The 16,757-nt window shown below is 39.7% G+C and overlaps 1 protein-coding gene across 2 annotated transcripts in view; it reads left to right on the top strand.

Moving 5' to 3' along the window:
- SEPTIN11 (septin 11) overlaps nt 1-16,757 on the top strand; it is a 112,664-nt gene that overhangs the window by 56,860 nt on the left and 39,047 nt on the right. The window contains exons 2-3 of one of the 2 annotated variants that reach the window (XM_004383122.1): nt 4,172-4,286; nt 14,984-15,179. In XM_004383122.1, coding sequence (XP_004383179.1) covers nt 4,172-4,286; nt 14,984-15,179 — 311 coding nt within the window. Of the gene's footprint in view, nt 1-3,783; nt 4,287-14,983; nt 15,180-16,757 lie in introns of those variants that run through there. The other variant, XM_023737622.1, reaches the window with a different exon arrangement.

The following is a 16,757-nucleotide window of genomic DNA, read 5'->3' as shown; positions in this document are numbered from 1 at the left end:
CTTTAGATAGACTTTAATTTTTAGAGCAGTTTTACGCTTATAGAAAAATTGAGCAGAAAGTACAGTTCCCATATACCTCCTCTCCCTTTGCCCACAGTTTCCCTTATTATTAACATGTCGCATTGATATGGTACATTTGTTACCACTGATGAACCAGTATTGATAGATTATTATTAAATGGAGTCCATAGTTTACATGTTTGTGTTGTATATTTTTTGGGTTTTGACAAACGCATAACATCATGTGCCCACTATTACAGTATCATACAGTGTAGTTTCACTGCAATAAAAATGGCTTGTGTACCACCTGTTCATCTCTTCTCCCCTTCCCCAAGCCTCTGGCAACCAGTGATCTTTGCACTGTTTCTATAGTTTTGGCAAGAAGCCCTTGTGCACGATAGTAAAGCCCTCGGCTGCTAACTGAAAGATTTAGCAGTTTGAACCCACCAGCCGCTCTGTAGGAGAAAAGACCTGGCGACCTGCTCCCATGAAGATTACAGCCTAGGAAACCCTATGGAGCAGTTCTACTCTGTCCTATAGGGTCACTATGAGTTGGAATCGACTCAATGGCACACAGAAACAACATATTTTTCCTTTTCCAAAATGTCATACAGTTGGAATCATACAGTATGTCGCCTTTCAGTCTCATATCAGGTTTTTATAGCAATTGAAATTATTGTATTGTCTGGGACTGCCTGGGAACTGATTAGATTATCACGTGAGAGCAGTAAAGTAATGACTAAATATGTGGACTCTGGACCCTGGAACCTGAATTCCTGGGTTCAAATTTTAGCGTCTCAACTTACTAGCTGTTTGACACTGGGCAGATTACTTAAGTCTGTGTTTCGATTTTCTAATCTGTAAACTGAGGCTGGTAATAATAGTAACTACCTCATAAAACTGTTAAGAGAAATAAATTAGTTCTTTCATGTTTAGGGCTTTTCTGGAAGATTGGAAATGGTAAATAGATGTTAGCTGTTTTGATGATGATCATGGAATACCGAATAGCTTGAGCCATCTTTATCCAATCAGTATTTTTCTTTTATTGGTATGGGAAATGTTTACTGAAATTCTCCCTGAGACATCATAATAAAGACCATAGTGGAGGTAAAATCTGAGTGGGATCTGGAAGGCTTGGCTGTGTAAACATTGGATATAAGTCCCTTCCATATAGAGGAAATAATGTGACTGAACCTGAGGTGGGGGTGGGGGGTGGGGCATAAATTTGTCCCAGGAACATTGAATAATTCAGCTTTACTGCAGGTAAGGTGCTCCATGGGGAGTCATGGTAGGTTCAATGGGATTGGAGACTTGAGTTCAACCCACGGAGGGCCTGAAATGCCAGGCCAACGCATTTGTATTAAGGGCCTTTGAGCACTGAGAACCTTTGGCCACAAGGTAGAGAAAGGGGATTAGAGAGGAGTGGGACCAAGGCAGGGAGACCATTTGGGAGGCTGTTAAATTAGTAGGAATAGAGAGGAGGATGTAGCATTGTTAAGATTTAGGAATTGATGGGAGAAGGGGTAGCCCCAAGCATAACTAAGTGCCATTAACAGAAATAGAGAACTCTGGAGAAGGAGTGGGTTTGGGACAGAAGGATATGATTTCAGTTTTGTACATTAATTTGAGATACAGACAGGACAGCTCAGGAGAGCTTGCCCATGTGATAGAAATTTAGAGCTGGAACCCAAGCAGAAAAGTTGAGGATTGAAGATAAAATTCAGGGAGTCATTTCTGGATGTGTGATAGTGTTAATGATATAGGAAGATAGATGATTCCCTGAGACTGGGCCTATAGACTGAAAAAGAGCCCAGATTCCTTGAATAGTGATGACTAAGGCAAGACGCAATATACATGTACGATAGAATGCTGGAGTGCAGGAATTCAATTCAGCTGCTCCGTGTGAGTCACGAGGTTAGTTGCTCAGAGCTGCTCCTTGCATTTACTACAGTGCTTTCCAGTTTTTAAAGCCTGTTCATGATCCAAAGAGAGAACTTCCTGTTTCCCTCTTGCCTGTTACATACTGATAGGCAATGACTCTCAGGATGCCTTTAATACTGGTCAGAGAATTATGCTTAAAAAAAAATATCATTATAAAATTTACATGTTTTATATCACAAAGTTAGAAGACAAAGACTCTAAAGGCTTAACTATAAATTTCAAAAATTTCAAGACCAAACTCTTTATAACCCTTCATTTTGTCTGTGGTTTTCAATGGGTGTAAAAATACTCAGTGGGTGTGTGGGTGGTTTCTCGTGTTTTGGAAACGGTGAGAATATGAGATGCTGAGTGCTGGATTCTGGGATGAGAGCTGTAATTACTAACTCTGATTCTTTCCCAGGATTGGCTCATGGGAGGATATCTGGTATCTAAAAACCTAACAATCTAGAATCTAGAGCAATAAACCACTCTTTCCCCTTCCCTGGAATTGAAAAGAAGTATTGTGGCAGAGAGAGGAGGGAATGTGGGATGATAGTTCTTCCTTGCCTTGTCCCTTCTCGCTCGGTTCACTGAACATTCCAGTCAGTGATGCATCAGAAGTAAAGGCGGGTGCAATGGCTTCTCCTTGCTTGATACACAACAGCCACCACACAGCTGTGATGGAAAGAGTTCTAAATATAGCCCAGGACTTGTTTCAAATCCTCCTCCCCCAAGTCCTGGCGGATGTGGTGAACACCCTGAAAATACCTGCTGTCTGAATCTTTGAAGTATCTGAAGAGGAAGGGGCAGGTACTAGCATTGAGGCTCTAAGAAATGGAGTCTTATTGGGAGGCTTGGCCAGCTGCCAGAATTGTGTCCACTGGAACCTGCCTGGAAGCCATTTAGTGAGCTCTCTACCATACCATCCTGCTCAAGGATAAGTGCCTACTTTGGAGTCTCATATTCACTGTTGGCAGGTTTCAAGGAAACTATTCATAGATGAGGCATCTGTTCTCTACCCCATTGACCTCAAACCTGCAGCTGCCGTGATGGTATTCAGACAGTGTGGTGTTTTTTAGTCTTATTTCACAGAATCAGAATTTTAGAGCTGGCAAGGAATTAAATTGTTCATAAAACATTCCATTGAAATGACTACATTTATGGAGTCACATTTCTCTGCAGATAGAGTAACATAGAGATTTGGAAAAAGGGGGTCTCAATCCTTAACTACTAAAAGAAATCAATTCATAAAAACATTGATTAAGTGATCCTGTGCAACGCTTTTTCTTTTTTATCAAAAAAAAGAAACTTTGAGGCTCATTTTATCACCCAAGCTCAGTATTGTGAATGTAAACTTCATTGGCAACATAACCAGAACACCAGGAACTTTGACTTCTAGAAGGCTTTCAATATCTAGTTTCTCCAAATGCAAACCATACTACAGTATTGTAAGTTGAAGGATCACAGCTGACCTGCGACTGAAAGCTTCACGGATTATCACCAACACCCATGGGATGCATTCTAAGTTGAGGCATTTAGCACCAGTTTATAGAATGGCATAAGTCACCTGACTCTTAATGTATGATAGCTACCTTACTCCAGTCTCCATCAGTAAGCTGAGAAGGCCCAGTAAGTGCAGAAACTGTGCTAGGAGCCGTGTAGGGGAGAGCCTGTACAGCTAATGGAAGAGATGGGACCAATTCCTGTGCTGAGTAGTTTTAAACTTGTTGCATAATTATGGTGGTTACAGCATTTCCATAATTGTAGTGAGTATGTGTCTTCCATGCTGAGCTTCTGAAAGCTTCTTTATGTATCTGGAAGAGTACAATTTATTTATGTATGTATTTATTTATTTTTACTATGTCTTGAAAGTTTTGCTTAAGTGATTGAATCTATCAAAATGGGTGGTTTTTCATGTTACTTAAGTGCCCCATCTCTATACATCTCTTTATGTGTAGCCACTTCAAGAAGCTGAAATTTCCCTGGACCATTACAATTGTAACAAGGAATGAGTTACCCTGGGATGTAGTGTGTTTTGGGAGACAGTGTGTGATTTTGTGAAAGAGAATGGCTTTGGAGTTGTTGGTGCCTTCTGTAGTGTAGAGCTCAAGGAGAGTGTGGGTACAGAGGGAATCTCTGTTTTTCCATGGATGAATAAACGAGAGGAAGGGAGAGAGTAATAATGTCTGTAATGTGTGATGCCTATGTGGCATAATTCCTGGATTCTCAAATATTCCCCTCTGAAATTCCAGAGTGAAGAGCTTCGAAACTTGTCCCTTTCTGGCCATGTGGGATTTGACAGTCTCCCTGACCAGTTGGTCAACAAATCCACTTCTCAAGGATTCTGTTTCAACATCCTGTGTGTTGGTAAGTGATCCATCACCTGCTGCTGAGCATGGAAGCTGGCTTGGTGATTGTCAGAGGGGCACGTTTCAGGGAAATAATGGGAATGATATTTTTACTCTGGTTTTTTCATCAGTAAAGCAGGGCAACAGTCTCTGCTTTACATATGTTACACAGTTATAAAGATGGAGAATTATAGTTGGGTAAATGCTTGGTAAGCTTTATGGTGTTGTTCAAATTATTATTTTAATTTTTGTTACATAGTCCAGCAGCTGGTCAATTTGATATTGTTATTAACCCACTTTTTTTTTTTTTTTGTATGTGTGAAAGGAGGGAAAGAAGCCTCCTTGGCCTCAGATGCTTAACTGAACTATAGGAAGTTGAAAGAAAGGACTGAGAGGTACATAGTAAGATAGTTCAAAACTCTTTTAAGAATTTGCTTCTAGGATTTCTGACTGTAGTACAACCGCAAACTCCATTAAAATCTTTTCAGAGATATGCTACCTAAAGTCAGTAAAACCCAGAACTACTGTAACTACTTCAATAAACCTACAATGTTTAAAACTTACTTTTAGGGCAAAAGACAATTTAAAATTTGATTTTATATTTAAAATAAATTCTCTGCCTGAATTATCGAATTAACCTTCTGTCCTTAAATTGGGATCTAAAATTGACCTTAGTTTATTCCTGGTAGACAAGTGGAAAAAACCACAGAGGTCTGGCTTACTTACATCTTTAGTATGTTTTATTCATATCCTTGAAACATTATACTTCAGCCTAGACCTCTGGCCTTGGTGTTTTTCTTTTTCTTCTCTCTAGCCATATCCTTTTTAAACTAAGAAGAGGAAGGTAGAAAAGAAAGGGTGGCGGGGAAAAAGAGGAAAATAAAAATATAATTCTCCTGTTCGTTTGAAGCAGAAATGTCCCTAGAATAAAAAATGGGCTTTTTCTTCACTGTCTGTATCACTCTTGACAACAACTAAACAGCAGTGAAGTAGTTTGTCTGCGTTGTTTTGTTGCCCTTGTCCTCTGGCTATATACTTCTGAGATACCTCTTTGAGAGAAACCAAATGGAATTCTGTCTATAGCTAAGTGGACCATCTTTCCCATAAGCTTGGCAGAATGTACCAGACTTATCATGTCCAAGTCAAATGAACTCAATTTAGAAAAGGCATGTGTTCAATGTAAGAACCACCATTTGCTTATTTATTAGTTGTGGGGGAAGGGGATGTCTGGGAGAGGCAGATATTTTCCTTTTTTTTTAAACTTCTTGAGGAATATATTTAAAGTAGCCTTTGCACTGGACATTCAGTTGGCTTGCACGCTAGACCATCTTGCTCTCTGGTATGTCTTAAGCACTGGGTAAGAGAATGACTGGAAAGAAACAAGACCAAGGCAGCCAGCTCTCATGCTTTCTCCTTTTCCCTACATGAAACCTTTTAAAATTCAGCAGGGGACCTCCTGAGTGGCAGCTAGCTCTACAGAATGGCATAAATGAGTTGTCTTGTTTTTTCTTACGATAAATGCTCAGTGCAGAGCAGGGCAGTTCTTCATTAGCATAGCAATTTGTTGGCAATTTGTTGATTTTCTATTGAAAAGTTTGCTAAATTGTAATCCGAGGCCAATTACTATTCTGGCTTCCCTTCCCTGCCTCCCCCAGCCCTATCTCCAAAACCAGCTTGGAGAATACATCTGATAGTTATGTCCTGGCCCCTACACAGTAGGGAAAATCCTTCCAATGGAATTGGACTTACTGGAAGGGCCTTGTTAGACAGAAGGTGTGGTGTGGCATCGGGATGTGTTGGCTCAGTGGCTGACCCCTTGTGTTAAATAGCATCATTGTGACACTAGTTGGAATTCCTCACCAGTCACATTGACGCTGCCCTGTTTTTTTGTAAAGCAGTTGCTATTCAGACTCTCTTTGCTAAATGATAATACTCATGATTCTGAGATTTTTATTCTGGTTTCATTCTTAAACATGCTTAAAATTAGTTTTTCAAACTAATAAAAATAATACATGCTTATTTTAAAAAATATATAAAATCCCCCCTATCCCCACCTACCCCATTCCCACTTCATAGGGATAATGCTGTGGAATCCTTCTAGAAACTAGAAACTTTCTACATCTTTCTGTATTGGGAAATTATTTTTGGTGGCTTAAATCAGCACAAGTTTATTATCTTACAGTTCTGTAGGTTAGAAGCCCAACATGGGTTTCACTGGGTTAGAATCAAGGTGTTAGAAGAGCTGCATTTCTTTCTGGAGGTTCTATGGCAGAATCCATTTCCTTGCCTTTTCCAGCTTCTATAGGCTGCCCTTATTCCTTGGCTCTTGGGCCCCTTCCTTCATCTTCAAAGCCAGCAATGTTGCATCTTTTTCTGACTGATTATGTATTAGGAAATTTTCCACTAAAAATTTACAGAAATCCAGCTTAAACTCAATTAAGCACCCTCCTTCCTTAACCCAAACACACACCAAAAAGGTAATTTATTGGACTGTGCAGCTGAGAACAGTTGACTCCCAGGTTGAAACAGTGTTTTCAGGGCTCAGGGCTCTGTCTCTGGCTTTTGGTCCCTCTTGCTTCTGCTTGGCTTTGTGTTCAGGCTTTTTCATCATGGCAGCAGTATGGCCTCCAGCAGTGTTGCCAGCTTAGCAACTCCAGGGGCAAGAATAAGCCATTCCTGACAACTATGGCTAAATAGTCACAGGGAGTCCTGTGATTGTCCGGGGCTGGGTCACACGCCCACCCTGGGTGGGAGATGTGGGTCAGCTCACCCAAGTGCATGAGAGGTTACCTATAGGAAAAAATAATTTTTATCGGAAAAAGGATTAGCTGTGGTTGAGACAGAGCCCTGGTGGCACAGTGGTTAAGAGCTTGGCTGCTAACCAAAAGGTTGGCAGTTCAAATCCACCAGCTGCCCCTTGGAAACCCTATGGGGCAGTTCTACTCTGTCCTATAGGGTCTCTATGAGTCAGAATTGACTTGATGGCAGCAGGTTTTTTTGATGGGAGAGACACACACTAGAGAGATAAAACAGCTCTCTCACAATTATATATGTACCTTTTTGTTTTGATTTACCCAAATGAGATCATGCTGTTTATATTCTTCTGCATTTTCTCTTTTTACTCCACAATGAGTCTGAACATCTTTCCATGCCCGTATATCTAGCTGTCCTGGTTCTTTTCCATAACCCTTTGGAACCCTTTGGTTAGAGCCATCATTTGCTCTTTGGGAGATAGAGGTATCAGCATTAAATATTAAGCATACTTGTCCTCGGAGAATAAACCAAAAAACCAAACCCATTGCTGTTGAGTCAATTCCAATTCATAACAACCATGTAGGACAGATTAGGACTGCCTCACGGGGTTTCCAAGTCTGTAATCTTTACGGAAGCAGACTGCCACATCTGTCTTCTGTGGAGTGGCTGATGGGTTCGAACCACCAACCTTTCTGTTAGCAGCCGAGCGCTTAACCACTGTGCCACCAGGATTCCTCCTCAAAGGATAGAACACATCTGTCTTAGGCTGAGTCCTCTAGAGGAGCAAAGCCAGTGAAGCATACATGTATAAATATATATAAAGAGATTTATCTCAAGGAAATGGCCCACATAGTTGTGGAAACTGGCGAGTCCCAAATCCATGAGTCAGGCTGGAGGCTGGAGGCTGGAGGCTTCTCCTGACTCACTTGGTTATAAGGGCTGACGAATCCCAAGATCTGCAACTCAGGCAGCAGGCTGCTGGCTCACTTCCCAAGAACTGGAGGTCAGAGAATGGCAAGTCGGATGCAGGATCCAGAGTGCTTTGCCAGAACATCCATATATATTGGATGCAGGCCATACCTCCAAGGGAACTGACTGGCTTTCAGATGATTGACTTCAACTGTTGGACTACTCACATCAGATCACAAAATGGAGGATGATTGCTTAATACCTGCCAAAACCATCGAGAATCATGGTCTAGCCAAGCTGACACACACCCTTAACCATCACAACATCAAATCCCTTCGCCACAAATATTCTACAGCAAAAGAGCTGTATAAGAAGAAACTCTTGCTGACAATCAGTGGTCCGTCTATTTTTAAATTAAGAGTCTATAAAAAAGCATTCTGGTTGATCAAAATAGTTGGACAGCCACTTAGAACAGTAGGTGTCATATTTAAGTTAAAAGTATCCATGGTAATTTCCTTGTCACCCTACTGCCCATTTGTATTTTTATTTTTATACAGTACGCACATGTGTGAAGTTTATAGCATCATTACTTTATTTTCATGTGATAAATTTGGAAAGGAATTGAGGATAAAAAGAGAGTTAAAATTCCAGTGAGGAAACCGATGATTTTGTCTAAAAGGTCTTAAGAGTCATACTTTGGTTTTGTGGCAAGGCCTGTCGTTTGGAAGCAAAGGAAATACCCCCGAGGAAGAAGCTGCCCCCGGCAGGAGCTTAATCTGGTTCCAGAGGCACTGAGTAAATGTCTGCTGTTGGAACACATCTATGTTGAGTCCTGGGAGGAAATGAAAAGAGAGGAGAGTAGCTTTTACTTAACCAGGAAGAGAGTTCTGTCTGATGCTAAATTGGGTAGCAGAACGCCCAGCAGTTCATAATTCCCCTCTGTCCGTCCTGCTTACAACACACTAAATCAAAGCTGTACTTTAGTTTAAAAAAAAAAAAAAAAAGCCTTTTCTGTATTACCCATTGTATTTCTCCAGAGAATCTGAATTATTCAGCCTTTCTTCACAATTTTAAATTTATATATCTTATTCATTTTCCAAAATGACACTATCCCTATGTTAAGCTTCATCAACATTGATCCAGCTTCTACAGTTTGTTGGTTCTTTGTGAAGACACAAAGATGAATAAAATACTATAATATTCCTGCTTTTGTAGAGGACCTACTTCGATAGTAGAGTCAAAGTAGATTAATAATACATTTTGAAAATAGAAATATTTTTTACAATTCAACCATAATTATCTTGAGGAGGTGAGAGAAGTTGAATAGAAGACACAAGTTTAAGATAATTTAGCCACGGCTGTAGAATCAACATAAATTGTAAAATTTACAATGAAGTCTTAAACATTTTATCCCATCTTGTTTTTCTAGAAAAGTGGCTTACAGGGTAAAATGAATGAGTAAATGGATTTAAGATAAAATTAATCTAAGAAAATAACCCGGAATACAGTCAGAACTTCAAGTCTAAAATCAGACCTACCTTTAACAATTAATTACATGAGGCAATACATTTGTCTCTAAGTTCATTGGTCAGAGCATGGAGGGAATTCATTCATTTATTCATTCATTAGATATTTATTGAACACATGTGCCTAACACAAGTTAAAGTTTAACATAAGACAGATTCTCAGCATCTATAAAGTAAAAACAGAATAGTTGCTCAAGATGAAACATAGTTTTATCTGGAAACATTTCTCCCATGGATTTTCAGAAATGGGATAAAGTGGGATGTAGTAGTCTGCGCTCTCTGGCATCCTCTAAATCAGTTCAGTCGATTGATGCAGTGCCAAGTGTCACGTGGCTGTTCCTTTGAAGTCCCTTGTGCAGGCTGGTGACATTGTGCCAAAGCATGGTTCGTCAGAGGTGATTCTGTGAGAAGTTATAACAGCACAGCTTAGGTGCACAGTTCCCTGACTGTCTGGCTGCATCCAAGAATAAAATCTAGAGTATTTAGAGGAGGAAGGCAGACCTACATGCCTAGTTACTTGGATAATTATCCAAGTAGCCAGTCTTGCAATTAAAATAAAAGATGCTGTCTCTTTAGCTGAATCATAAACCAACTATTTGATCAATCTACAGTTGCCTTCTAATGAATAATATAATTCTTCTAATTTTTTTCATGTCCATTTGAGAGCTTGTGGATTAAATGGGTCTGAGAATAAAAAGGAATAGGTAGAACTGCTTTCCACTGTGATATGGGTGGCATGTTCACCAGCATTGGCAGGAGCAGCAAAAACAGAAGCCACAGGTAGCGCTTCAAGACTGAATTTTTAATTACTCTAACAACTAAGTGTTTAGGCAGATGAATTTAGAATACAATAAACAAGAAATTCTAAAAAAACTACCAAACAGGCAATTATCAGTAGAAACTATCACCATAATAATTTTTATTTTCAGTTAACTTTTAATAAGTGTCTACTCTGTGCCAGGTATTCTGCTAGGGAGTTTTGGAATGCTTCAAAGTTAGTGTTAGTCATTAATTTTCTTGAAATATTTTTATGGTTTTTGCTTTGTATTGGAACCTATATCCAGTAGCCAAAAGTTCCTCAATTAGAAAGAAGCCTGTTTGTGCTTCTGGTTCCTAAAAAGTATAGAAAAAGGCCCTGCTTTCTGAGGTTAGAGAGATGCCTCAAAAGCTAATACATTAAAAAACTCCCTGTCTTAGTCATCTAGTGCTGCTGTAACAGAAATACCACAGGTGGATGGCTTTAACAAAGGGAAATGTATTCTCTCACAGTCTAGTAGGCTACAAGTCCAAATTCAGGACATCACCTCCAGGAGAAAGCTTCCTCTCTCTGTCAGCTCTGGAGGAAAGTTCTTGTCATCAATCTTCCCCTGGACTAGGAGCTTCTTTGTGCAGGAACCCCAGGTCCAAAGGACACACTCTGCTCCCGATGCTTCTTTCTTGGTGGTATGAGGTCCCCCACTCTCTGCTTGCTTCCCTTTCCATTTATCTCTTGTAAGATAAAAGGTGATGCAGGCCACACCCCAGGGAAACCCCCTTTACATTGGATCAGGAATGTGACCTGGGTGAGGGTGGTATTACAATCCCACCCTGATCCTCTTTAACATAAAATTAGAATCACGAAATGGAGGACAGCCACACAATACTGGGAATCATGGATTAGCCAAATTGATACACGCATTTTTGGGGGGACATAATTCAATCTGTGACACTCCTCCAATTCTGTAATTCCAAAAGTGGTCATTTCTTACTGAACTGCTTTTGGTGAATCACACTGCTGCTAGAGTAGCTGTGTCTAATTATGGCTCTTAAATGCACAGAGTATAGAAATTGAAAGTAAAGCACTCAAAAATTTAGAGTGACAGTGATTCTTCCAATCCATTGATTAACCCTGTGCTGTAAGTAGGGTATGAATTGCTAATTGTTCATAATTTCTACCTTAATGTAAATGCTAATTAAAAATACCTTGCCTTTAAAAAGACTATAGTGTTTCCCGATTCACATGTGCTTATTAAGTAACTCTCAGCCTGGTAAAACAAGATGGTAATTTCAGTCCTGTCCAGGCAGCCTGGAATCCTTGCTGTGGAGATTGAAGTCTTCATTGCTGTTCTTAGGGAAAGAGATAAAAGTTAGCTGGGTCATTTTCTACTGACAGAACCTGTGATAGACTGAGAAAACTTTATAAGGTGCTCTTGTCCCTTAGTCCATTTTCTCAAAATAGTTAAATCCTGAAAAGAAGTTTGCTACACTTGAGAAAGTTACACATGTAGCATGTACTTAAAATGACTTGGAGTACCTTTGTTATTGAATTGCCTACCAGTTTCTAAGTGTCTTAAGAGTGGGAGCCCTGTTTTATTTTTGTATCCATTACATAGTACCTTTGTTTTGCTCAGAGTTAATTTGTCAAGCCACGAAGCATCGGTATGAGCTTTGGGTATTATATTGGTTAAGGTTAGCTTAACCAGATTCGTGTACCCTGGGTAGTGCAGATGATTAAAGTGCTCGGCTGCTATCCCAAAGGTTGAAGATTCGAGTACAAGCGCCTCAGAAGAAAGGCCTGGCAGTCTACTTCTGCAAAATCAGCCATTGAAAACCCTATGGAGCACAGTTGTACTCTGACACATAAGGGATCACCGTGAGTCAGAATCAGTAACTGGTCTGGTATCAGATTAGAGAACAGACAATAGTTTATGCTAGTTTTATTGATGGGGCTTTGGAATGATATTCTGGAAACAGTAGGAGTTTAGTTTGTCAGTTGTCAGTTTTTATTCATCATCCCTGGCACCTATGCTTGTCACATAAAAACAAAAAAACCCTTTGCCGTCAAGTTGATTCTGACTCATAGCAACCCTATAGGACAGAGTAGAACTGCCCAATAGGGTTTCCAAGGAACAGCTGGTGGATTCAAACTGCTGACCTTTTGGTTAGCAGCTATAGCTGTTAACCACTGCGCCACCAGAGCTTCATGCTCATCACATAGTAAGTACTAAAATATTAGTTGAAGGAATGAATTTCTGACACTAAGCCTCACTGTCTCTATCTGCTCTCTTTCTTCTATATTCCCCCCTGATAGTTCTATCTACTTTGTACATATTTGCAATGATTTCTCCTGACTTACAGCCTTTGCTGCCTTGTGGTTTCTGCATATTCACTTCTCTCTGTATATCTTTTCTTTTTAATGCCATTGCATTGTATACAGATTGTATACCTCTCATTCAGACTGATTAGATAGACTGGTCACCTTCCAGTATGGCTCACCGTCTCATAGTATAACAGTCAGGCTTCTATGGCTGCCTTTGGGTCAGAGCCTAGCCCTAGTCGTTACTTGTGGTGAACTAGCAAGGTCATAGAGTATGAAGTATGGTCTCTGTCTTACTCCTAAGGGGAATGTGGTTATGGCAGACCCTTCGAATATCTGTCATATAATGATAAATTAGAGTCTGCTTGGAATTCAGTCATGTTCCAGGTCAGATTCTAAGCTATGGGAGAACACCATATCTTGCTAGTTCAATGCTATATCCACAGTACTTGGTACAGTGCTTGGTACATAGTAGGCACTGGAAAAGTACTGGCTGAATGAAGGCTGATGAAGGAGGGAATCATTTTTTCTTAAATGTATGAGGGGACACAGTAGGAAAGATTAAAGAGTAAGGCAAATGTAGTTAAACAACTATCCAATAAATGAATCATTGCCATTGGTGGCAAACCACATGAGACTTCTAATAAAGGAAAGCTCCAATCCAGAAAGACTTCATCCTACTTCACTCTTAAGTTATGCTGGAAAGCAATGGGTAATAACAGAACTTCATTTTGCCATTACAGTGGGAGAGTTGTCCAAAGGCTACAAATCCAAGAGCTTTTCTTTTTTCCAAGGAATTTGTCACCATTCTAGAAGTTACTATAGCAATCCTTTGAAAGGAGACTGTTCCTAGTAATGTCATTGGGGTTGGTTGAAAGGGCTATGTTTTATTTGGTATGTTTGAATTAAGCTGAAAATCTAATTGGGAAATTTTCTAGATTTTAAATTAAAAAAGGGCATATGTAGGGTCAATGTCTCTTTATTTCTACTTCCCTCTCTTCACCACCACCCCAATACATATACTCAACCACTACCACCAAAGATAAGGGTGGTGTTGTTTGTTTGTTTTGTCACTGCCAACTATCTTTGACTCAAGAATAGAATTAAGAGACAATTTTGCTTTGTCTTACTTTGAAGATCGAGCTAAAGTTCTTCATGACTTCACATTTGGGTCTCAAATTGGATGGTCCATTTGATTGGTGTAGTGGTGCCAGGTACCTGCAACTCTACTTTGTACATATTAGAGCTTCAGCAAATAGTTATTGACTTCAATTATCAGTGGGAATTAATAAGGCCATTGCTGTAGGTCATTTGATGTCATTCAGTTTTATTGTCACAGAGTTCACCCTGAAATTGGGAACACTATCAAATGTTTGCCATCTTGGCTCAAGATGAATAGGGAAAGATAAAAACAAAAACAAATATCTGTTGCCAGCGAGTTGATTCTGACTCATGACAATTTCATGTGTGTCAGAGTAGAATTGCTTCCTAGGGTTTTCAATGGCTGTAATCTTTATGGAAGCAGATCACCAGGCCTTTCTCCCATACTGCTGCTGGGTGGGTTCAAGCTGCCAACCTGTAGAGACCTCAGGGAAAGATGATTTGGAGATAATATAGAGAGATTCACACAGATTCCTAACCGTAACTGGAAAAATATTTGGCAGTCAGTTTTCTCTGTAATAGTAAAGTCAGGATGCAGCACTGGTTAAATGTTGGGTGTTGGGATCATACAAACTTGGGTTTAGAACCCTGGTCCTGCCACTTAACAACGTGACTTTGGGCAAGTTACTTAAACCCTATCTAAACCTTAGTGCTGGAACTATAAAGTGGAGGAAACAATAGTACCTATTTCATGGGGTAGTAGTAGAGTTTAAATGAGATAATGCATTGGAAGCTCTTGCCACAGGACCTACCTAGCACAAAGTAAGTACTTAGTTACATGTTAGATATTATTGTTTTCAAGAGTGTTGGATTTTGAAAAATGTACTTTTGGACAATACTAGATGGTATCAGATATTTATTACAATATAAATGGAATCAATCTTTTTTTTTATGGAGCAGAAACTTAGTAATATAGTTTTACACACTAACATTTAGGAAGGGAAGAGATACGGTTCATGTTATTGTAATTTGCAAACCGATCACAAGCAAACTTACAGGTACAGTTTCTCTATCAAGAGGTAAAGAAAAGCATCTTGATTGGTAAATTTAAAATCTTTTCTTGTCAGTAGTTTCTGAAACTCATTAAGTCGTTTCTAGGGAGGTATTCCCTAGATAATACATGGAAAGAACTGAGTAACTATCTCTTGGTGGTAAAAGTTCTGGTAATAATTGAATTTTTAAAAACTTTTTTTACTTTGCAAACATGATTATGAAAAAAGTATTGATGAATTCAACTGCTCTCTGAGAGACATTGACACGTTCCCATATTTTTCTTTTGTGTTCACATAGGTGAGACAGGCATTGGCAAGTCCACGTTAATGGACACTTTATTCAACACCAAATTTGAAAGTGACCCAGCTACTCATAATGAACCAGGTGTCCGGTTAAAAGCCAGAAGTTATGAGCTTCAGGAAAGCAATGTACGGCTGAAGTTAACCATCGTTGACACCGTGGGATTTGGAGACCAGATAAATAAAGATGACAGGTACTTCTTGGGATTCCGTGGGCCTATAAATGGGTGAGGAGATAGCAGAATCCATCCTGGGTAAATTCAAAGGCTAAATATTTTTGGTGTTCAGTGGTTATGGGACTTGTTCCCCTATAGCTTAAAGCATATGACATTCTTGTCCTGAGAAATTTTCTTAGAGTGTTCTTCCTTGAGATCAGAATCAGACAACACAATCTATTTCAACTGGTTTAAGCAGAAAAGGAATTGTTAGTAGGGATGTTAGGTTATGGCATTTTTTCAAGGGGGTCATAGAAACAGGTTTGGGGGCTTTCCCCACCAGGAAAAGCAATCCAGAGAAACACCAAACCACCCCACAAGACAATCACCTCATACCTGCTTGGTGACACTATGGAGAAGTCTCTAGAACTGACGCCAGATCTATTCCAGAGAACCACATGCCTTCACCACTGCTTCCAAGAACCCTCTCTCTCCCTGTGTGTGGCCTCTGCCTTGTGTTGCTCATGCCCTGCTTCCGGGTCTTGTGTGGCTGCATCTGCTTGGCAGAAACTAGACTGCATCCAGAATGCTAGCAGCAAGAGAGTCTGGGAAATGTGGTTTTCAGTTTTCTCACTTTATAAAATAAGAAGCATAAAAAGAAAAAGGAGTTTGGAATGAGAATATGCCCATTCACCTAGTCCGTAAATCAGATTGGGATATATGACTTAATTCCCAAATTCTTACAGATTTGAATGAAAATTGAAAGTGTGATTTTGCGCAAGAAGCTACAGCCTGGGAATTAGAAGACCCAGTTTGTAGTCTGGGTTCTGCCAGTGACAAGCTGTGGGACCATGGCAATTTATTTAACTTCAGGGGAAACACACTAGATGTTCTGTAAGGTCCGTTACAATGTGATACTTTTGAACAGTCCTATTCATATGTGGAGACCTAGGGAAAGACATTGTGTGAAATCTAGACCTAGAAGAGGTGTGTGTCTGTAATAGGAAATTATCCTGTATTTGGATAGGTTTTATCAAAAGTGATATTAGCTCCTAAAGTCCCAAAGGGAAGAAAGCATTTTTATGGAAGATCTATTGGAAAGATCAGTTCATTTCTGGGTAGCCCAGGATCTGAATACTGATGTTAGTGCTATGACGCAAGGCACTATGAGTCCTTTGTGAAGTATCTGGGGTCTTCCTGTAGGCAGCTCAGTCTACAGGCAGCATGCTGGCTGCAGAATCGCCAACTCAAGTCTGAATAATGAGTGTGATTTCAGTCAAGCCTAATCAGGAATTCAGGTCAGTTTGGATGAAAGTTTCTCTCTCTATGCAGAGAAGTTTTGTTAAGATAATTAGGTAACATATGCAATAAAATTCATTGTCTATGTGAAAGAAAGGGTGCATTTGACAAAGTCCAACACCCATTCATAATAAAAGCTCTCAATCAAATAGGTATAGAACGGAAATTTCTCAGCATAATAAAGGGCATCTATGCAAAACCAATGGCCAACATCATTCTTAATAGAGAGAGTCTGAAAACATTCCCCTTGAAAACAGGAACAAGACAAGGATGCCCTTTATCACCACTCCTATTTAACATTGTGCTGGAAGTTCTAGC

Source organism: Trichechus manatus, unplaced genomic scaffold (genome assembly GCF_000243295.1).
Source record: "Trichechus manatus latirostris isolate Lorelei unplaced genomic scaffold, TriManLat1.0 scaffold00105, whole genome shotgun sequence".
In the NCBI taxonomy this organism is placed as follows: domain Eukaryota; kingdom Metazoa; phylum Chordata; class Mammalia; order Sirenia; family Trichechidae; genus Trichechus; species Trichechus manatus.
This window is presented reverse-complemented; position numbering and strand designations above follow the sequence as displayed.